The sequence below is a fragment of the Panthera tigris genome, chromosome X (genome assembly GCF_018350195.1).
Source record: "Panthera tigris isolate Pti1 chromosome X, P.tigris_Pti1_mat1.1, whole genome shotgun sequence".
Lineage (NCBI taxonomy): Eukaryota > Metazoa > Chordata > Mammalia > Carnivora > Felidae > Panthera > Panthera tigris.
In genome coordinates, this window is record NC_056677.1 from 127235153 (window position 1) to 127259177 (window position 24025).

Genomic DNA, 24025 nt, shown 5'->3' on the forward strand with positions numbered 1-24025 from the left:
GCAAAAATTCTCAATAAGATACTAGCAAATCGAATTCAACAGCATATACAAAGAATTATTCACCATGATCAAGTGGGATTCATTCCTGGGATGCAGGGCTGGTTCAACATTCGCAAATCAATCAATGTGATACATCACATTAATGAAAGAAAGAAAAGAACCATATGATCCTGTCAATCGAAGCAGAAAAGGTCTTTGACAAAATTCAGTAACCTTTCTTAATAAAAACCCTCGAGAAAGTCGGGATAGAAGGAACATACTTAAAGATCATAAAAGCCATTTATGAAAAGCCCACAGCTAACATCATCCTCAATGGGGAACAACTGAGAGCTTTTTCCCTGAGATCAGGAACACAACAGGGATGCCCACTCTCATCGCTGTTGTTTAACATAGTGTTAGAAGTTCTAGCATCAGCAATCAGACAACAAAAGGAAATCAAAGGCATCCAAACTGGTAAAGATGAAGTCAAGCTTTCGCTTTTTGCAGATGACATGATATTATACATGGAAAATCCGATAGACTCCACCAAAAGTCTGCTAGAACTGATACATGAATTCAGCAAAGTTGCAGGATACAAAATCAATGTACAGAAATCGGTTGCATTCTTATACACTAACAATGAAGCAACAGAAAGACAAATAAAGAAACTGATCCCATTCACAATTGCACCAAGAAGCATAAAATACCTAGGAATAAATCTAACCAAAGATGTAAAAGATCTGTATGCTGAAAACTATAGAAAGCTTATGAAGGTAATTGAAGAAGATATAAAGAAATGGAAAGACATTCCCTGCTCATGGATTGGAAGAATAAATATTGTCAAAATGTCAGTACTACCCAAAGCTATCTACACATTCAATGCAATCCCAATCAAAATTGCACCAGCATTCTTCTCGAAACTAGAACAAGCCATCCTAAAATTCATATGGAACCACAAAAGGCCCCGAATAGCCAAAGTAATTTTGAAGAAGACCAAAGCAGGAGGCATCACAATCTCAGACTTTAGCCTCTACTACAAAGCTGTAATCATCAAGACAGCATGGTATTGGCACAAAAACAGACACATAGACCAATGGAATAGAATAGAAACCCCAGAGCTAGACCCACAAACGTATGGCCAACTCATCTTTGACAAAGCAGGAAAGAACATCCAATGGAAAAAAGACAGTCTCTTTAACAAATTCTGCTGGGAGAACTGGACAGCAACATGCAGAAGGTTGAAACTAGACCACTTTCTCACACCATTCACAAAAATAAACTCAAAATGGATAAAGGACCTGAATGTGAGACAGGAAACCATCAAAACCCTAGAGGAGAAAGCAGGAAAAGACCTCTCTGACCTCAGCCGTAGCAATCTCTTACTCGACACATCCCCAAAGGCAAGAGAATTAAAAGCAAAAATGAATTACTGGGACCTTATGAAGATAAAAAGCTTCTGCACCGCAAAGGAAATAACCAACAAAACTAAAAGGCAACCAATGGAATGGGAAAAGATATTTGCAAATGACATATCGGACAAAGGGCTAGTATCCAAAATCTACAAAGAGCTCACCAAACTCCACACCCGAAAAACAACCCAGTGAAGAAATGGGCAGAAAACATGAATAGACACTTCTCTAAAGAAGACATCCGGATGGCTGACAGGCACATGAAAAGATGCTCAACGTCGCTCCTCATCAGGGAAATACAAATCAAAACCACACTTAGATATCACCTCACGCCAGTCAGAGTGGCCAAAATGAACAAATCAGGAGACTATAGATGCTGGCGAGGATGTGGAGAAACGGGAACCCTCTTGCACTGTTGGTGGGAATGCAAACTGGTGCAGCCACTCTGGAAAGCAGTGTGGAGGTTCCTCAGAAAATTAAAAATAGACCTACCCTATGACCCAGGAATAGCACTGCTAGGAATTTACCCAAGGGATACAGGAGTACTGATGCATAGGGGCACTTGGACCCCAATGTTTATAGCAGCACTCTCAACAATAGCCAAATTATGGAAAGAGCCGAAATGTCCATCAACTGATGAATGGATAAAGAAATTGTGGTTTATATACACAATGGAGTACTACGTGGCAATGAGAAAGAATGAAATTGGCCTTTTGTAGCAACGTGGATGGAACTGGAGAGGGTGATGCTAAGTGAAATAAGCCATACAGAGAAAGACAGATTCCATATGTTTTCACTCTTATGTGGATCCTGAGAAACTTAACAGAAACCCATGGAGGAGGGGAAGGAAAAAAAAAAAAGAGGTTAGAGTGGGAGAGAGCCAAAGCATAATAGACTCTTAAAAAATGAGAACAAACTGAGGGTTGATGGGGGGTGGGAGGGAGGGGAGGGTGGGTGATGGGTATTGCAGAGGGCACCTTTTGGGATGAGCATTGGGTGTTGTTTGGAAACCAATTTGACAATAAATTTCATATATTGAAAAAAAAGAAGGAATAAAATCAAGGAGAATCTAATATAAACACAATTAAAATGAGAAAGGTCAGGGGTGCCTGGGTGGCTCAGCCGGATAAGGGTCCAACTTCGGCTCAGGTCATGATCTCACGGTTCATGAGTTCGAGCCCTGCATCAGGCTCTGTGCTGATGGCTCAGAGCCTGGAGCCTGCTTCGGATTCTGTGTCTCCTCTCTCTCTGTGCCTTCTCCACTCATTCTCTCTCTCTCCCTCTCTCTCTCTCTCTCTCTCTCTCTCTCTCTCTCTCTCTCTCTCAAAAATAAATAAATATTTAAAAAAATAAAATGAGAGAGTTCAGTTCTGGTTTTTGAGCTTTCTGTGAAACATCTAGGTCAAGATTGTTTAGTAGCTAGTTGAAGTTATTTAACTCAGAAGAGAGGTGGATTTTGTAGTTGTCGGTAGGTGATAGCCAAAGCCAAGATCATGGAAGAAGTCATTTAGAGAGATCATTTCAAGTAAGAAATGGACCGAGGAAAAAAAGGCAGCACAGGATGCTGAGGAAAAGTGGTCAGATACAGGAGGAAAACTAAAAAAAGAAAGGATATTTAAGAAGAGTTAGTGGTTAATGGCATTCGCCAGGGGTCAAGTAAGATGTAGACTGAAAGGTACACACTGGGTATGGCAACAAGTTTCTGGTGACTTTGGAGAGAGTAATTTTAATTGGGAGGGGGTTGGATGAACTAGCGACTATGAATTTGAGGAGTGAATGGGAAATGAAAATAAAAAGATATTGAAGGTAGATGATTCTTTTAATAAGTTTAGATGTGAAGGGAAGGAATAAGGCAGGGCTGTAACTAGAGGGAGACAGAGTCCAAAGAAGATATGAGAAGCTGATAGGAAGGATTCAAGAGGTATGAAAAGGGTGAATATGTAGGAGAGAGAAATCTCCAAGGAGGCCAGAAAATATGAGATCCAGAGCAAAGGTAGCTTCAGAAAGGACAAGGCATATAACAATGTTGATGATGATGATGACAATGGCTAAAGTGATAATAATCATAGCTAGCATTTCATGACCACTTAATATGTTTCAGGCAGTATGCCAAGTGCTTTAAATACATTATGTAATTTAATCCCTGAGCAATACTAATGAATAGGTTTTATTACTAGTTTCATTTTACCAATGAGGAAACTGAGGCACAGAGGTTATTTGTCCAAAATCACAAAGCTAACATATGTGCCAGGTGGGATGCAGATCCAGATCTGTTGATGACATGGCCTGAACTCTCAACCACTCTTACTATACTGCTAATGTACTTGGTCCTTGTCATTGAATAGAAAGGGTTAAATTAAAGGCACAGACAACTAACTGCTTATCTTTGGTAGTGAGTTGCTCAGATTTGAGAAAAGGGTTTTTCAGTATTTGAATGTCAACCTCTGTCTAGTTGTTTCTCATCCCATTTCCTCTTTCTTCCTTCTGCACCCCCTAGAATGAGGACGCAGGCTGTTGGGATCTTCATATATTGATAACATTGACAAGGACCCTCTAAAAGCTGCTTTATTCTTCCTCTCCTGAACCAAATATTCTTAAGTTCCAAACTCTTTAAGAAAATCTATGTAGCCACAATCAATTGCATATTATCACCCGCTCATATGCTCTTTATAAATGCATAGGTACACTCACTTTAGTAGTATCTTTGTGCCTCAGGCTTATCATCTATATATGCAGGAGCAAGATCAATAACAACAAAATAACAACTACAAAGTTACCTCTAAGAAGTGGCAAATAGTAGATAAGTTCAGTATGGTATTTATTCATCATGTCACATAATTATCATTTTATTTTTGTGGTGAGAACATTTAAGATCTACTCTCTGTTAGCTACAATGATAATCAGATTACAATATATAGCCACCATACACTTTAAATTTATATAATGTTTTATATCAACTATTAATTTATATAATGTTTTATGTCAACTATATATCAATAAAGGGGAAAAAGTATGGTATATCTTTGGCTCAGCAACTTCTGATTCTATGTGAAAAATTTTTCATTAATTCCTCCTCTGCACCTTCTTATAAATTGGATTCAAATTCCTGTTAACACCACCCAAAGCAGCTGTGTCTAGAATATTGACCTCTTTGCAATATAACTAAATACAAGAAAACTGTGCAATTCCAAAATTAATGGTTAGGCAATACTTTTTTATGTTATTTGTAATTACTTTGACAAAATGTAAATTAAGCAAAATTAAGATCCACTTATGTAGTAAGGTGTATTTTCAATCATTTCAAAAAACTTATTCTTGTAAGTTCTAAGACTGAGCAAGGGTATTTAAAAATGACCATGTTGCTGAGAGAATAAAAAGAAATAGTCATAAACGTCAGCAGCAGATATGATATTGGTTCAAATAGAAGGAAAATGATTGAGAAATTATTCAAGACCATCACATGTAAAGATCCTAATATGGAAAATTTGAATCCACTTACCCACAGGGCTCCTGAAAATAGGCAGTGTCAGTGTGCCGATCCAAAGCCAGCTTGGTGTATGCCGTGTCACCCCTGGAGAAGTCTGAAGTGAAATACCACATCCTCCCGTAGATGGTTTCTCTGTCAATGAAATGAAGAAAGATTTTTAACTATTTGAAATTTTTAATTTTGTCTTTTACAACTCTAATAACTCCTTTAGTTATTCACAAATAACATTAGTTTTTTGGCTCCAGATTTCTGTCCGTAAGGTGTAGATGACATTTGAACACACCACCAGTCTTAACAATTCTGTAACTGATTAATATTTTAGGAAGTTGGGGGGAAAACTGAAAGAACAGTTGATCCTTGACCAACACAGGTTTGAACTGCATGGATCCACTCGTACATGGATGTTTTTTCAATAAATACATTATTGTAAATATATTTTCTCTTCCTTATGGTTTTCTTTTTTTTTTCAAAAAATTTCTTAATGTTTATTTATTTTTGAGAAAGAGAGAGTGCAAGTGGGGAAGGAGCAGACATAGAGGGAGACACAGAATCTGAAGCAGGCTCCAGGCTCTGAGCTGTCAGCATAGAGCCTGACGTGGGGCTCAAACCCATGAACTGTGAGATCATGACCTGAGCCAAAGTCGGATGCTTAACCAAATGAGCCACCCAAGCTCCCCATGATTTTCTTATTAACATTTTATTTTCTCTAGCTTCCTTTATTGTAAGAATACAGTATATAATACGTATAACATATAGAATACGTGTTAATTGTTATTGGTAAAGCTTCGGGTCAACAGTAGGCTGTTAGCAGTTAAGTTTTTGGGGAGTCAAAAAGTTATACATGAATTTTCAACGTGTGGCGTGGGTAGGGGGTCAGTTCCCCTAAGCCCCCGCATTGTTCAAGGGTCAACTGTATATTGTAGTTTCAAAGCTTAGGGAACCATTCCTCTTTGTTTATATGCCCACTTTTAATAGCTTTCACATTCAAGGTTCTTTCCTATGCTCACTTTCCTTACATAGAAAAAGATGTCTTTATGCAGATGCTTTTAGAAGTGGTTAATGTAGGTCCTCACCCATCTTTTGGACAGGGAGGAATAAGAAAAAGAGAAGATAGTTTCTGTTAGCAAGTATTTAGTGAGATGCTGTATCACTGTTGCTGTATCTTTCCTTGAGATATACATCATGGGTTTCGATTTTACAATTATTTTCCTGGTGGCTCACATCTGACCAAAGGTCACTTTAATTCTTTACTTTTCAGTGTTCATCTTATTTTCTGAACCCTCAAAGGCCAAACAGGGAACATCCTTTCTCATGGACTATAATCCCTAAAGCCCTCTCAATTTATTTACAGCACAGGTTCATTTACTTGAAAGTTCTTAAAATGTGTTTATAACTAAATGGTTCAAAATGTTGATTATGCTGTACAAGGATAGGGCAAATGACCCAGCACACTATCTGCTACATAATGAGCTATATCTAGCCCTTATCAAGTAAAAGGAAAGTACTAATTATAACAAAGTATGTTTACATCACATTTAATACTACACAAGATCAATCCAAGTACTACATAGAAATGCAGACTGGCAAGTGGAAACAACACTGTATTTAGGATCAGGAGGCCTGACCTATCTGATTTCTAGTATTTTTAAATTAATTACTGAATTGTTATTAGTGAACATATTCTGGTAGCACTGTTATATATACATCACACTATTTTTTTAATTTTTAAATTGAAAATTAAATTAAAAATTTAAATTTAAATTTAATTTAAATTCCAGCTAGTTAACATACAGTGTAATATTAGTTTTAGGTGTACACTAGAGTGATTCAACACTTCCATACAACACCCACAGCTCATCATGACAAGTGAACTCCTTAATCGCCACCACCTATTTAACCCTTCCCCCTTCACCTCCCGTCTGGTAACCATCAGTTTGTTCTCTAGAGTTTTTTCCTTCGTTTGCCTCTCTCTCTTTTTACACCTTTGCTCATTCGTTTTGTTTCTTAAATTCCACATATAAGTAAAGTCATATGGCATTTGTCTTTCTCTGACTGACTTATTTAGCTTAGTATTACACTCTCTAATTCCATGCATGTCATTACAAATGGCACGATTTCATTCTTTTTTTAAATTTAAATTCAAGTTAACGTACAGTGTAGTCTTGGCTTCAGGAGTAGAACCCAGTGATTCATCACTTGCATATGACACCCAGTGCTCATCCCAGAAAGGGCCCTCCTTAATGCCCATCATCCATTTAACCCATCCCTCCACCCACCTCCCCTCCACCAACCCTCAGTTTGTTCTCTATAGTTAAGCGTGTATTTCTTGGTTTGCCTATCTTTTCCCCCTATGTTCACCTGTTTTGTTTCTTAAATTCCACGCATGAGTGAAATCATATGGTATCTTTCTTTGACTTATTTCGTTTAGCATAAAACACTCTAGCCCCATCCATGTCATTGCAAATGGCAAGATTTCATTCTTTCTGATGGCTGAGTAATATCCCATTGTACGTACATACCACATCGTTATCCATTCATAAGTTGATGGACATTTGGGGTCTTTCCATAATTTGGCTATATTGGTAATGCTGTTATAAACATCAGGGTGCATGTGTCCCTTTGAGTCAGTGTTTTTTATCCTTTGGGTAAATACCTAGCAGTGCAATTGCTGGGTCATAGGGTAGTTCTATTTTTAATTTTTTTGAGGAACCTCCATACTGTTTTCCAGAGTGCCTGTACCAGTTTGCATTCCCACCAACAGTGCAAAAGGGTTCTCCTTTCTCTGTATTCTCACCAACATTTGTTGTTTCATGTGTTGTTAGTTTCATCCATTCATTCCAACAGATGTGAAGTGATATCTCATTGTAGTTTTGATTTGCATTTCCCTGTTGATGAGTGATGTTGAGCAACTTTTCAAGTCTCTGTTAGCCAGCTGCACGTTTGCTTTGGAAAAATGTCTACTCATGTCTTCTGCCCATTTCTTGACAAGATTATTTGGTTTTTGTGTGTTGAGTTTGATAAGTTCTTTCTACATTTTTGATACTAACCCCTGATCAGAAATGCCATTTGCAAATATCTTGTCCCATTCTGAACACTGCCTTTTAGTTTTGTTGATCATTTCCTTCACTGTGCAGAAGCTTTTTATCTTGATGAAGTCACAATAGTTCATTTTTGCTTTCATTTCCCTTGCCTCTGGAGACACGTCTAGTAAGAAGTTCCTATGGCTGAGGTCAAAGAAGTTGCTGCCTCTGTTCTTCTGTAGGATTTTGATGGTTTTCCTGTCTTACATTGAAGTCTTTCATCTATTTTGAATTTATTTTTGTGTATGGTATAAGAAAGTGGTCCAGTTTTATTCTTCTGCATGTTGCCGTCCAGTTTTCCCAAAACTATTTGTTGAGGAGACTGTCTTTTTCTCATCTTTCCTGCTTTGTTGAAGATTAATTGACCATAGAGATGTGGGTTACTTTCTGGGTTTTGTATTCTGTTCTATTATCTATGTGTTTGTTTTTGTGCCATTACTATACTGTCATGATCACCACAGCTTTGTAATAGAACTTGAAGTCCAGAATTTTGATGCCTCCAGCTTTGCTTTTCTTTTTTAAGATTGCTTTCTAATCCCAATAGCTTTGGCTATTTGGGATCTTTTGTGGTTCCATAAAAATTTTAGGATTGTTTGTTCTAGCTCTGTGAAAGATGCTAGTGGTATTTTGATAGGGATTGCATTAAAGGTGTGTAATATAGACATTTTAACAATATTTGTTCTTCCAATCCTTAAGCATGGAATGTTTTTCCATTTCTTTGTGTCATCTTCAATTTCTTTCACCAGTGTTTCCTAGTTTTCAGAATAGAGATCTTTTACCTCTTTGGGTAGGCTTATTCCTAGGTATCTTACCTTTTTTTTGTGCAATTTTAAATGGGATTGATTCCTTGATTTCTCTTTCTGTTGCTTCATTATTGGAGTATAGAAATGTAACACATTTCTGTATGTTGATTTTATATCCTGTCACTTTACTGAACTTGTGTATCAGTTTTAGCAAATTTTTTGGTGGAATCTTCTGGGTTTTCTATAATAGAGTATCAGGTCATCTGCAAATAGTGAAAGTTTGACTTCTTCCTTGTCTATTTGGATGCCTTTTATTTTTTTATGTTTTCTGATTGCTGAAGCTAAGACTTCCAGTATTATGTTAAGTAACAGTGGTGAGATTGGACATACCTATCTTGTTCCTGACCATAGAGGAAAAGCCCTCAGTTTTTCCCTATTGACGATATTTGCTCTGGGTTTTTCATATATGGCTTTTATTATGTTGAGGTATGTTCCCTCTATCCCTACTTTGTTAAGGTTTTTTTTTTTTATTTATCACGAATGGATATTGTATTTTGTCAAATGCTTTCTCTGCATCTAATGAGAGGGTCATATGGTTCTTATCCTATCTTTTATTAATGTGGTGTCATGTTCATTTATTTGTAAACACTGAACCACCCCTGAAGCCTAGGCATAAATCCCACTTGACCATGGTGAATGATTCTTTTAATGTACTGTAGGATTCGATTTGCTAGTAGTTTGTTGAGAATTTTTGCATCCATATTCATCAGGGAAATCTGCCTGTAGTTCTGTTTTTTAGTGGAGTCTTTGCTTTTGGAATCAGGGTAATGCCGGTCTTACAGAATGAGTTTGGAAGTTTTCCTTCCATTTCTATCTTTTGGAACAGTTTGAAAAGAATAGGTTTTAACCCTTCTTTAAATGAATGTTAGATTTCACCCGTGAAGCCATCTGGCCCTGGACTTTTGTTTGTTGGGAGATTTATTACTGATTCAATTTCTTTTCTGATTATCAGTCTGTTCAAGTTTTCTATTTCTTCCTGTTTCAGTTTTGGTTGTTTATGTTTCTAGGAATTAATCCATTTCTTACAGGTTGTCCAATTTGTTGGCATATGGTTTTTCATAATATTTTCTTATAATTGTATCTATGTGGTGTTGGTTGTTATTTCTCCTCCCTAATTTTGATTTAATTTATTTGAGACTAATCTATTTTCTTTTGATAAGACTTGCTAAGTGTGGGGAATAAGTTTTGGAATTCCCTGAGCTTGTACCAATGGGTTAACAAGGCTTACAATGAAAGCATCCAAGATTAGGCAAATAGGGCAAAAGTGCTCCCAGCATAGAACAAAACAGAAAGCTGCTGTCACAGGACTTAAGGTCCAGAATAGGTAAACAGGTAAACAGGGCTATAGACTGCAGCACGGTGAAATTGCCCAGAGCGGAGCTAATTAGCAAAAGAAAAGTGCCTTGTTGATCCTAAGGTAGCCTGCTCTCTCTTATCCCGTAGGCAAGCTAAGATAAACAGACGTGGCGCCTTGTGCCTGCTGTAAACCATCTGCTTGGCACCGTGAGTTTGTTTTGTATTGACCCAAACCCCTAACACTGCACATCTTTGAAACCCCTTTTCTATCACACACGAGTTAATGTTTACTGTTTCATTGTCTCTTTCTGCACGTCCATCACATTTGTAAGCCTTCTAATCCTAATAAAAACTGAGCAAGGACCCTTATTCGAGGCTCTTGTCACCTCCCGGACATTAGCCTCTCTCATATTCAATTCTGCATCCACTCTCTTGCTGGACAAGAGAGAACTCCAGACTCAAAGTCTGCAACAGCTAGGGGGTTATCAATTTTATTAATTTTTTCAAAAAATCAGCTCCTGGTTTCACTGATCTGTTCTACTGTTTTGTTTTGTTTTGTTTTTTAGTTTCTATATCATTTATTTCTGGTCTAATCTTTATTATGTCCCTTTATCTGCTGGCTTTAGGCTTCATTTGTTGTTGTTTTATTGCTGCTTTAGGTGTAAGTTTAGGTTGTTTGAGATTTTTCTTGCTTCTTGATGTAGGCTTGTATTGCTATATATTTCCTTCTTAGGACCACTTTTGCTGAGTTCCAAAGATTTTAGAGCATCATGTTTTCATTTTTCATTTGTTTCCATGTATTTTTAAATTTCTTCTTTGATTTCCTGGTTAACCCACTCATTGTTTAGTAGCATGCTGTTTAACCCTCATGTGTTTGTGGTCTTTCCAGTTTTTTTCTTGTGGCTGACTTCAAGTTTCATAGTGTTGTGGTCATAAAACATACATGGTATGATAAAAGTCTTTTTGTACTTGTTGAGGTCTGTTTTTTGACCTAGTAAGTGGTCTATTCTGGAGAATGTCCCATGTGCATTTGAAAAAACTGTATTGTGCTGCTTTGGGATGAAATGTTCTGAATATATCTATTAAGTCCATCTGGTCCAGTGTGTCATTCAAAGTCATTGTTTCCTTGTTGATTTTTTGCTTAATTTGTCCATTGGTGTAAGTGGGGTGTTAAAGTCCCCTACTATTATTGTATTATTATCAATTAGTTCCTTTATATATGCTATTGTTTATATATTTGCATGCTTCAAGTTGGGGGCATAAATATTTATGATTGTTATATCTTTCTACGGGATAGTCACCTTTATTTTGATATAGTGCCCTTCTTCATTTCTTCTTACAAAGACTTGTTTAAAATCAAGTTTGTCTCATAGAAGTTTGGCTATTATGGCTTTCTTTTGATGTCCATTTGCATGATAAATATTTCTCATGTTCAATCTGCAGATGTCTTTAGGTCTAAAATGAATCTCTTATATGTAGCATGCAGATGTGTCTTCTTTTCTTATCCATTCTGACACCCTATGTCTTTTGATTGGAGTGTTTAGTCCACTTACATTCAGAGTGATTACTTATAGATCTGTACTCAATACCATTTTATTACTTGCTTTGTCATTGTGGAGATTTTCTTTGATCCTTTGTTGTCCTTGCCAATTTTGTTCTCTCCTTTCCACTCAAAGAGCCCTCTTTAATATTTCTTGCAGGGTTGGTTTAATGATCACTAACTCCTTTAGTTTTTGTTTGTCTGGGAAAGTCTTTATCTCTCCTCATATTCTGAATGATAGCCTTGCTGGATAGAGTATTCTTGGCTGCAGGTTTTTCCCATTCAGTACTTTGAACAAATCATGCCATTCCCTCTGGCCTGCCAAATTTCTGTTGAGAAATCTCCAGCTAGCCTTATGGGTCTTCCCTTATAAGTTAGGGACTTCTTTTGTCTTGCTGCTTTTGGGATTCTTTTCTTTATCACTATGTTTTGCAAATTTAACTACAATATATCTTGCTGGCCTGCTTTTTTTTTCATTTTTATGGGAGTTCTCTGTGCCTCCTGATTCTGGATGTCTCTTTCCTTCTCCAGATTAGAGAAGTGTTCAGCCATTATTTCCTCAAATAAATCTTCCCCCTTTCTCTCTCTTCTTCTGGGACCCCTATGATACAAATATTATTACATTTAATGGAGTCACTGAGTTCCCTAAGTCTATTCTTGTGATTCATCACTCTTCTCTCTTTTGTTCAAATTCATTATTTTCCATAATTCTATCTTGTATATTACTTATTCATTCTTCTGCTTCTTCCATCCTTGTGGTCATTACAACCAGTTGGTTTTGAATCTCAGTTATCACATTTTTCATTTCTGATGGATTGTTTTTTAATTCTTTTATTTTGTGGTAAGGGTCTCCCTGATGTCTCCCATACTTTTCCAACCAGCAAGTATCTTTATGATTGTTGCTTTAAATTCTCCATCAGGCATATTAAATTATGTCTGTCTGTTTCAATTAGACCCCTGGCCATGACCTCTTCTTGTTCTTTCTTTGGAGATGAGTTCTTGTCTTGGCATTCTGTCTAGGTCTCTGTCTTCTTCTTTGTGTTAGAAAAGTCTGTTAGTTTCTGCTCCTGAGTGTAAATGGCTGTATGAAGAGGTCATATAGCATCCAGAGCCTGGTGCTTTAGGGAGTGTCTTTGATGTGTGTTGTGTGATTCTGCTGCTGTGTTTTGGCTGCTCTATCCCTCAGGTCAGTTCCTGCAGAGGCTCTTCTTGCATGCAGTGGGGAGTGTTTGCACCTTAGCCAAAGTGTGGTGCATTTTAACTAGGTGTGCTCTGGTCTGCTTGTTAAAAGGGACCTGATGCTACTTCCACTAGAACTGAAGCCTTGAACAACTCTCTGGTTGGGAGACATGGTGTGGGCAGGGGTTTGTGCTGATCTTCTGGGGAAGGGGCCTGCTGTGCTGGTCCTAGGCACACTTGCCCGAGAAAAGCAGTACCAGCAGCACAAAGTGTGACTTCGTGTAAGCAGGTTAGTCAGTTTGTGTTGGCACTGTGCTGTTTTCCTGAAGTTGGTTTATGCTGAGGGGCGAGGGAGGAAAATTGTGCCAGCCCACTCCTTTGTCCCTGTAGAAGGGAGTCCATGCTTCCTGCTCTGAGAAAAGCACCCCCAGAGGAGCAAATAATTTCCCGTTGTGTGTCCTATGTGTTTTTCAGATCACCATTTTAACACTGTCTCTGGGTCATATGCCTGCTTGGAGCAGCACAGTATACTCTGGGATCTATCTCAGCCAAGCCTGCTGACTTTTAGAACTCCAAAATTTAGGGACCTGCTGTGGCAGGGGCCTGTGCTGGTCCTCTGGGAAAGGGTTTTGCCACACTGAAATGGATACAGTTTGACATGGAAGGGTGGGTGTACCAGAGCACGTGGGTGTGGGATTTGGAGCAAGAAGGCTAAACAGCTAATTTCCCGGTTAGCTACCCTCTGCAGGTATCTCTATGCCTATGCCGAGGGGTGGGAGAGGAAAATGGTGTCGTCTTTTGTCCTCAGAAAGGCAATGCCACCTCTCACAGATGTGCTCCAAGAAGAGTGAACAGTCTCTTCTCGTGTGCCTTACTTAGTAGTTCCTCATATCGAGCCATCTATCCCCAGGTTGTTTGCCTGCCTTATCTCTAAGAGTCAGGCAGTGTCCTCAGGTTTCTATCCCAGTCAAGTCTGGGGACCTCTAAAATTCCAGTCTTTGAGCCCCCTTGACTGCAAAAACTCATGAAAATCAGCCCCTCTTGTTTTCCCGGCCAATGGCTTTGCAGAAGTGATCTCCTTGTGCTTATCCCTGTGTGCTCCACTCTCTCTCACATTTCTCTGCAACCAGGGCTCTCTTTCTCCCACAGCACCTACAGTACGTTTCTCCCCCAAATTGCGTCTCTGCACTTCCTACCTTCCTTGATGTGGCCTCTTCTCTCCCCCTAGTTGTAGTTTGTTCTATAACTCCTCAGGTCAATTTCTTGGGTATTAAGAATGATTTGAGGGGCACCTGAGTGGCTCAGTCGGTTGAGCGTCTGACTTCAGCTCAGGTCATGCTCTCATGGTCTGTGAGTTCGAGCCCTGCATCGGGCTCTGTGCTGTCAGTTCAGAGCCTGGAGCCTGCTTCAGATTCTGTGTCTCCCTCTCTCTCTGCCCCTCCCCTGCTCATGCTCTGTCTCTCTCTGTCAAAAATAAATAAACATTAAAAAAATAAAAAAAAGAATGATTTGATAGTTATCTATCTGTGTTTGAGGGACAAGGCAAAGCTAGGGTCCTCCTAGTACACCACCATCTCAGCTCTACCCCAAATCCCAGTTCTACTACCTACTAGCAGAACAATACTGGGCAAGCCACCTACTTAATATATGTGGGTCTCAAGTGGCTCAGCAGAACAGGAGATAAAATATACACTTATCATGATTTCTATAATGACCAAAAGAAAATAATGGTGTAAATTTGTTGGTTACACGCTATATTGTGTAAGGCAGTATTATTAACAACTAGTCTCTGAATCAAGCCTTAGCAATCATAGTAGGTCAAAACTGGATGATCTTTAGACACCATTTTATTCAATCCTCTAATTGTTCAGATGGGAAAATCAAGGCCAAGGGGGTAGAGGTGGAGGTGGAGAGTACAGGTGTGAGTGTAATGGAGTTGCCTATGTTCACACAATCCCCTGATGGTGGAACTCAGAATACTACCTGATTCTCTTTATCCAAAGTTAGTCCTCCTCCTAGTGTACAATGGTACTTGTCACTTTGAGGACCACTAAGCTGAAAAATTTTACAGTGACTTTGAAGTCTTCATCATATTTAACATGTAAGTGTCTTTAGAGATTAGAAATCTGGGCCTCAAATAAAGCACTATAAATGGGAATCACTTTATTCGGACCACAAAATATTCATGATTAAAAACAAGGTGACCATACCCTGTTGTTATTTTACTGGTGTTAATGCTCTGGAAATTATTACTATAGATATTAGAAACTAATAAGTTACCTGATCAAGCTGATCCTTTCAGCCAACTTCTCTGTGTGTTCTTGAGTGGGAGGGACATTTTCTACAAATGCAATTCCATACAGCAGAAAATTTTGCAGAAAGTTCTTTAATCCATCATTTGTTTCTAGGAAGCTCTGGAAATCTACAGATGGAACTTGGGCTTGCTGGTAGATTTCAGCATTCCATAAGATTCTAGGCTGGATGACCTTTTGTTTCTGCCCTTCATAGCTGTTTTTCACCAGCCAATCCAAATCATATTTAGTCACATGACCATCTGGCCCTTTTAAGGGAAAAATAAAAGACATTAAAATAATAGTTATAAGTACTGCCAATAATTTACTGGTTAAGAATGTTATTTTTAGCAACCAATTACCCAGTGCTATATTGTTTATGGAACAAAATTAAAACAAGTGCCTAGAATGTTCCTGAGAACAGAAATATTTGTAGGTTGAGTAGTATGAATTAGTAAGTGAATGAATGAACAAATACATCTTACCAACTAGAATGGACTAAATGAATTAGGGTAGTTTGACCTAATGATATGACATCAATATAACAGGATAATGATTTCATAAGTGACTTTGCCCACTGTGCCAAAAAAACCCCCAAAAAGTAAAAAAAAATCCCCCCCAAATGCTTTAGAAAATCTTCAGGATATGCAAAGGGTATAGCAAGGGGAGTAAAAGGCTTTGCTGGCATCTTATCTTTTCTCTTACTTCTTTTTACTTCTCTTTCTCTGTCTCTGTTTCTGTTTGGCTTCCCACCCCATGACAATAAAAGTATCATAAAGAATTTGTAAAGCATAAAACATATGAGAAAGATTTTAAAAATTACCTGTATTTACCATTCTACCATGCAGATGAAACCACTGTTAACAGCCTGGCATCATTCCTTCCACTTTTTTCCCATGTACCCTGCCTTTGTAACTTAATATTTTAAGAGTGATTTTATCAATAAAAATTTAAATCTTTGGGGCACCTGGGTGGCTCAGTCAGTTGAGCATCCAGCTCTTGATTTCGGCTCAGGACATGATCTCATTCATGCTAATGGGATTGATCCCACGACAGACTCTGTGCTGGCAGTGTGCAGACTACTTGGGATTCTCTCTCTCTTCCCCTCCTTTGCTTGTGCTCTTTCTCACAAAATAAATGAATAAACATTTTAAGAATTTTAAATCTTCATCCTATGATTGTTTCATAAATTCATAGACTCTTAACTATAGAGAAGAAACTGATGGTTCCCAGAAGGGAGGTGGGTGGAGGGATGGGTGAAATAGGTCATGGGGATTAAGAGGGCACTTGTGATGAGCACCGGGTGTTTTATGGAAGCGCTGAATCACTAAATTCTACACCAGAAACTAATGTTACACTTTTATGTGAACTAACTGGGATAAAAATAAAACTTAAAAAATGAAATCTTTATAAAAATTCTTATAATTTGCAGAATATGGACTACCAAGATTTACCTAACCAATTTTCTCTGGAGCGTGTAGGGTTTTTTTCTTTCATTTCCTTATTATTTAATAGTGACATCCTTGTTTATAATTCTGATGATTTTCTTAAAATAGGAACACAGAAGGTGGAATTGTTAAATCTGAAGATCTAAACTTTTATGAGTCTTGATGCATTTAAGTTACTTTATTAGAAAGTCTACCAATTTCAGAGTGCCTGGGTGGCTTAGTCAGTTAAGCGTCCAACTCTTTATTTTGGCTCAGGTTATGATCTTACAGTTTGTGAGATTAAACCCCGCATTGGGCCCTGCACTGACAGTGTGGTGCCTGCTTGTGATTCTCTCTCTCCGTCTTTCTCTGCCCCTGCCCTGCTCCTGCTCTTTCTCTCTCAAAATAAATATTTAAAAAATGTTCCCACAGTATTTTTAAAAAGTATACCAATTTTCATTCTCTACAGCAATATATATGCACCTATCAAAATAGAGTATGTTTATTTTTTAAAGATAGTTTTTCCAATTTGGTAGGTAAAGCTCTTATTGTAATAATTTTAATTTATTCATTTACTAATAAGGCTAATAAGAACATTTGTTAGACATTTATATTTGTTAGACATGCATCTTTTATTTTTATTTTTAAATTATTATTACTTTATTTCAAGTTTTTATTTAAATTCGTTAATTAACATATAATGTAATATTGGTTTCAGGAGCAGAATTTAGTGATCCATCACTTACATACAACACCCAGTGCTCATTGCAATAAGTGCTCTCCTTAATGTCCATTACCCATTTAACCTATCCCCCCATCCACCTCCCCTCCAGCAACCCTCAGTTTGTTGTCTATAGTTAGCAATCTAGCTCTTGGTTTGTTTTTCTCTCTCTTTTTCCCTTTGCTTATTTATTTTGTTTCTTAATTTTCACATATGAGTGAAATCATGTGGTATTTGTCTTTCTCTGTCTACTTATTTCATTTAGCATAATACTCTCTAGCTCCATCTGTATCATTGCAAATGGCAAGATTTCATTCTTTCTGATGGCTGAGTAATATTCCAGTGTGTGTGTGTGTGTGTGTGTGTGTGTGTGTGTATACACATCTTCTTTGTCCATTCATCAGTCAATGGGCATTTGAGGTCTTTCCATAATTTGGCTATTGTTGATAGTGCTGCTGTAAACATTGGGATGCATGTGTCCCTTCAAGTCAGTATTTTTGTGTCCTTTGGGTAAATTCCTAAGTGCAAATGCTGGGTCATAGGATAGTTCTATTTTTAATTTTTTTGAGGAACCTCCATACTGTTTTCCAGAGTGGCTGCACCAGTTTGCATTCCCACCAACAGTGTAAGAAGGTTCCCCTTTCTCCACATCCTCGCCAGTACCTGTTGTTTCTTGTGTTGTTGATTTTAGCCATTCTGACAGGTGTGAGGTGGTATCTCATTGTAGTCTTGATTTGCATCTCCCTGATGATGAGTGAGTTCAGCATCTTTTCATGTGTCTGTTAGCCATCTGTATAGACATATTTTTTAAATGCAAGGGTTACCAAACTATGGCCCACAGGCCAAATCTGCCTGGCAGTTGTCTTTATCATACCTGTTTTGGAACACATGATACTCACTTGGTTACATATTGAGTATGTCTGCTTTCACCCTACTACTGAAGAATTGAATAGCTGAACAGTTGTGACAGAGACTGTACAGCTAGCAAAACCTAAAAGTTTTTACTATCTGGGCTTTTACAGAATATTTGCTGACTCATGCTTTAACGATCTGCCTGTTCACTTCTTTCTCACATTTTTCTATTGAAATACTAATGCTTTTCTTTACAAACTGGCAATAAAATACCTTATACATTAATAGGTTTTCAGTCTCTGTAATGCATGTTGCAAATGTTTTGCATAGAAATAAACCTTTCTATGGCATGGGTTTTTTTTTTTTTTTTTTACTATAGAGAAATCAGTAGTCAAAAGTATTGATTGTAAATATTGTTTCCTCCAAAGCTTTTTTCTTTTCACTTTTTATTTTGAAATAATTATAGATTCACAGGAAGTTGCAAAGAAATGCTTTTATTCAGTAAATAAATTCAGTAGTTGCAGGATACAAAATTAATATACAGAAATCTATTGTGTATCTATACATTAATAATAAAGTAGCAGAAAGAAAAGTTAAGAAAACAATCCCATTTACAACTGAACTGAAAAGAATGAAATACTTAGGAATCAATTTATCCAATGAGATGAAAGGCCTATACCGTGAAAAGTATGAGACATGAATGAAAGAAATTGAACAACAACAACAAAAAATGGAAAGTAATCCAATACTCATGGATTGGAAGAATTAATATTGTTAAAATGTCGGTACTACCCAAACCAATCTACAGATTCAATGTAATCCCTATCAAAATACCAACGGTATTTTTCACAGAACTAGAACAAATAATCCTAAAGTTTGTATGAAACCACAAAAGACCCTGAATAGCCAAAGTAATCCTGAGAAAGAAGAGCAAAACTGGAGGTATCACAATCCCAGATTTCAAGATATACTACAAATTTGTAATAATCAAAACAGTGTGGTACTGGCACAAAATAGACACTTAGATCAATGGAACAGAATGGAGAGCCCAGAAATAAGCTCATGAATATATGGTTAATTAATCTTCAACAAAGGAGGCAAGAATATGCAATGGGAAAAGGAGTTTCTTTAACAAATGATGTTGGGAAAATTGGAGAGCAATGTTCAAAAAAATGAAACTGGACCACTTTCTTACACTATACACACACACACACACACACACACACACACACACACACCAAACTCAGGATGGATTAAAGACCTAAATGTAAGACCTGAAACCATAAAAATCCTAGAAGAGAACAGAGGGAGTAACTTCTTTGTCATCAGCCATAGCAACCTTCTTCTAGATATGTCTCCCAAGGCAAAGGAAATAAAAGCAAAAGTAAACTATTGGGACTACATAAAAATAAAAAGCTTCTGCACAGCAAAGGAAACCATCATCAAAACAAAAAGGCAATCTGGTGAATAGAAGATATTTGCAAATGATATGTCCTATAAGGGGTTAATATCCAAAATATATTAAGAACTAACAAAATTCAACATCAAAAAGCAAATAATCTGATTAAAAACAGAGAACCTGAATAAACATTTTTCCAAGAAGACATCCAGATGGTCAAAAGACACATGAAAAAATGCTCAAAATCTCTCATCATCAAGGAAATGCAAATGAAAACCACAATGAGATATCACCTACACATGTCAGAATGGCTAGCATCAAAAAGATAAGAAATAACAAGGGTTGTTGAAGATGTGGAGAAAAGGGATCACTTATGCAGTGCTGGCAGGAATGTAAATTGATGCAGCCACTGTGGAAAACAGCTTTGTGGTTCCTCAAAAAATTAAAAATAGAAATACCATCCCATCTAATAATTCCACTGTTTGGTATTTACTCAAAGAAAACACTAATTTGAAAAGATACACGCCCCCCTATATTTGTTGCAGCATTATTTACAATAGCCAAGATAGGGAGGCAGCCCAAGTGACCACTGATAGACGAATGGATAAAGAAGATGAGATATATATACACGCAATAGAATGTTATTCAGCCATAAAAAATGAGATCTTGCCATTTGCAACAACATGGATGGACCCAGAAGGTATTTGTTAAGTGGAATAAGTCAGACAGAAAAAGACAAATACCACATAATTTCACTTATATGTGGAATCTAAAAAACAAAACAAACGAACAAAAAACCAGTTTCTCAAATACAAGATAGCAAATACAAACTGGTGGCTGCCAAAGGGGAGGAGGAGGGGCAAAGTAGGTGAAGGGGATTAAGAGGTACAAACTTCAGTTATAAAGTCAACAAGCCACAGAGATGAAAGGTATGGCGTAGGGAATATACAGTCAATAATACGGTAATAACGTTGTATGGTCTTGGATGGTGATTACATGTATGGTGAGCACTGAATAATGTACCGAATTGTCAAATCAATGTTATACACCTGAAACTAAGAAGATATTTTATGTTAATTATACGTCCATTAAAAAAATAAAATTCTCTGTTTTGGAATGAGGCAAACCAGTTTTTGCAAAATAATTGTTCCTTAGAAGAATACTCCAATGAAGGCAAAGTCTGTTGTCTACTCACAAGTGAAAAAGAGTGTGGTCTCATCCAGACGAATGGTCTTTGGCTTGATGCATAAGTCTACACTGGCAGTGTCCAGGCTGCGCTGGTGGGTCTTGGAGTTGTAGCAAGATGCTGAGCGGCAGTGGTCTCGAAGCCACACATAATCAAAGCACATCACGGTGTTTGCATATTGCAGTTCTAGGGGAAAGCATTCTTTCAGATTGTTTAATGTATTATTTTACAAAAAGAGATAATTATTTATTGAGGAAAACTTAAAAACAATCAATAGTCAGAAAACTTCCTTCAAAAAGTTTTCTACCAAGAAACAAGCAAGAGCAATGAGAGGAACATGAGCCTCTCAGATAGAAAACATCCTATGCAATCTCTAGAATTAAAACAGTGACGTTGGGATAGGCAGAGCAGATAAAACAACACATGCATATAAAATGTCCAAAAATACACCTAAATATAGGAACTTGGTATCTAATAAACTGATAGTTATACACTGGGGAAATAATGACTTTTAAAATAAATGGCGTTTGGACAACTAGGTAGCCATTTGGAAAAAAGACAATATTGGGTCCATAACCATATTGTCACCAGTCTCCAAGATAAACTCAAAACATATCAGAGTTCTAAATTTGGAAAAGGAGGAGAGGAGAGAAGATGGTGGCATAGGAGGACGCTGGGCTCACCTCGTCCTGCTGATCACTTAGATTCCACCCACATCTGCCTAAATAACCCAGAAAACTGCCGGAAGACTAGCAGAACGGACTCTATGGAGCCAAGCGTAGACGAGAGGCCCACGGAAGAGGGTAGGAAGGGTGGAGAGGCGGTGCATGCTACAGGGACTGGCGGGAGGGAGCCGGGAGGTGGAGCGGCAGCCCCACCCCCCCGCAAGGCAGAGCCCCCAAGTCTGGCTTGCAAAAGCGGAGGGACCAGAATCTGTGAGTTCTGACAGCCAGCGGGACTTAACATGTGGAATGTTAAAAGTCAGCAGCTCTGCTCGGAGAGCGGGAGGGCGAGAGGACACGGGGAGGGAGAGTTGTTGAGCCCCGGAAGACAGAGCTCAGCTCGGCAGGGAACGAAGGTGCTGGCAAGCGCTATATCCCTCTCCCATCCCCCAGCCAAAATTCCAAAGGGAACCAGTTCCTGTCACCAAACTTGCTGGCACCGCACAAATGCTCAATGCTGTGCTTCTGTGGACCCATCCCTCCGACAGGTCTGCCTCCCTCCCGGTGCTGCAGGGCCTCTCCCACAGGGGACCACCTATGGAAAAGTAAGCTAAGCCTACCCCTCCTGCCCCTGTGCACCTTGTGGACCCACCCTGGCTAATACACCAGATCCCATCAAAGCAGCACTACAAGCCTGGCCATGTGCAAATAGCCCAGACAGGGGCCACACCACTCCACAGTGAGTCCTGCCCCTGGGAGAGGGGAAGATAAGGTACACACCAGTCTGACTGTGGCCCCAGCGGTGGGGTGGGGCCAGATATGGGGTCTGACTGCAGCCCTGCCCACCAACACAAGTTTCTCAGGACAGCACAGGGGAAGTGACCTGCAGTTTGGAGCCACCCCAGGGACTACCCAAAATGACAAATGGAAGAATTCTCCTCAAAAGAAACTAGAGGAAGTAGCCACAGCTAACTAATTGATCAAAAACGATTTAAGCAATACAATGGAACAAGAATTTAGAATAATAGTCATAAAATTAATCACTGGCCTTGAAAAAAGCATAGAGGACAGCAGAGAATCTATTGCTACAGAGATCAAGGGACTAAGGAATAGTCATGAGGAGCTAAAAATTGCTATAAATGAGGTGCAAAATTAAATGGAGGCGACCACAGCATGGATTGAAGAGGCAGAGAGAATAGGTAAATTAGAAGATAAAATTATGGAAAAAGAGGAAGCTGACAAAAAGAGAGATAAAAAAAATTCAGGAGTATGAGGGGAGATTCAGAGAAATAAGTGATGCAATCAAGCAGAACAATATCCGTATAATAGGAATTCCAGAAGAGGAAGAGAGAGAGAAAGGGGCTGAAGATGTACTTGAACAAATCATAGCTGAGAACTTCCCTGATCTGGGGAAGGAAAAAGGCATTGAAATCCAATAGGCACAGAACTCCCTTGAGGCATAGCTTGAATCGATCTTCTGCATGACATATCATAGTGAAACTGGCAAAATACAAGGATAAAGAGAAAATTCTGAAAGCAGCTAGGGATAAACAGGCTCTAACCTACAAAGGGAGACCCATAAGACTAGTGGCAGACCTATCTACTGAAACTTGGCAGGCCAGAAAGGAATGGCAGGAAATCTTCAATGTGATGATGAGCAGAAAAAACATGCAGCTGAGAATCCTTTATCCAGCAAGTCTGTCATTCAGAATAGAAGGAGAGATAAAGGTCTTCCCAAACAAACAAAAACTGAAGGAATTCATCACCACTAAACCAGCCCTACAAGAGATCCTAAGGGGGATTCTGTGAGTAAAATAATGCAACGACCACAATGTACCAGAGATATCACTACAAGCATGGAACCTACAGACATCACAATGACTCTAAACCCATATCTTTCAATAATAACACTGAATGTAATGTAAATGGACTAAATCTTCCAATCAAAAGACATAGGGTATCAGAATGGATAAAAAAACAAGACCCATCTATTTGCTGTCTACAAGAGACTCATTTTAGATCTGAGGACACCTTTAGATTGAGAGTGAGGGGATGGAGAACTATTTATCATGCTACTGGAAGCCAAAAGAAAGCTGGAGTAGCCATACTTCTATCAGACAAACTAGACTTTAAATTAAAAGCTGTAACAAGAGATGAAGAAGGGCATTATATAATAATCACAGGGTCTATCCATCAGGAAGAGCTAACAATTATAAACGTCCATGCGCCAAATACAGGAGCCCCCAAATATATAAAACAATTAATCACAAACATAAGCGACCTTATTGGTAAGAATGTGGTAATTGAAGGGGACTTTAATACTCCACTTACAGTAATGGATAGATCATCTAGACACAGGATCAATAAAGAAACAAGGGCCCTGAACGATATCAGATGAACTTGACAGATATATTTAGAACTGTGCATCTCAAAGTAACAATATACTTTCTTCTCGAGAGCACATGGAACATTCTCCAAGATAGATCACATACGGGTCACAAAACAGCCCTTAATAAGTATAAAAGAATTGAGATCATACCATGCACACTTTCAGACCACAATGCTATGAAACTTGAAATCAACCACAGGAAAAAGTCTGGAAAACCTCCAAAAGCATGGAGGTTAAAGAACACCCTACTAAAGAATGAATCGATCAACCAGGCAATTAGAGAAGAAATTAAAAAACATATGGAAATAAATGAAAATGAAAATAC

The 24025-nt window shown here is 38.2% G+C and overlaps 1 protein-coding gene across 4 annotated transcripts in view; it reads right to left on the minus strand.

Moving 5' to 3' along the window:
- The window catches only part of TMLHE (trimethyllysine hydroxylase, epsilon), a 98724-nt gene that overhangs the window by 35789 nt on the left and 38910 nt on the right, over positions 1-24025 (minus strand). For 3 of the 4 annotated variants that reach the window (XM_042974713.1, XM_042974711.1, XM_042974709.1), the window contains exons 3-5: positions 20659-20835; positions 15054-15333; positions 4888-5007 (exon numbers count right to left, since the gene is read on the minus strand). In XM_042974713.1, coding sequence (XP_042830647.1) covers positions 4888-5007; positions 15054-15333; positions 20659-20835 — 577 coding nt within the window. The remainder of the gene's footprint in view (positions 1-4887; positions 5008-15053; positions 15334-20658; positions 20836-24025) is intronic. The other variant, XM_042974712.1, reaches the window with a different exon arrangement.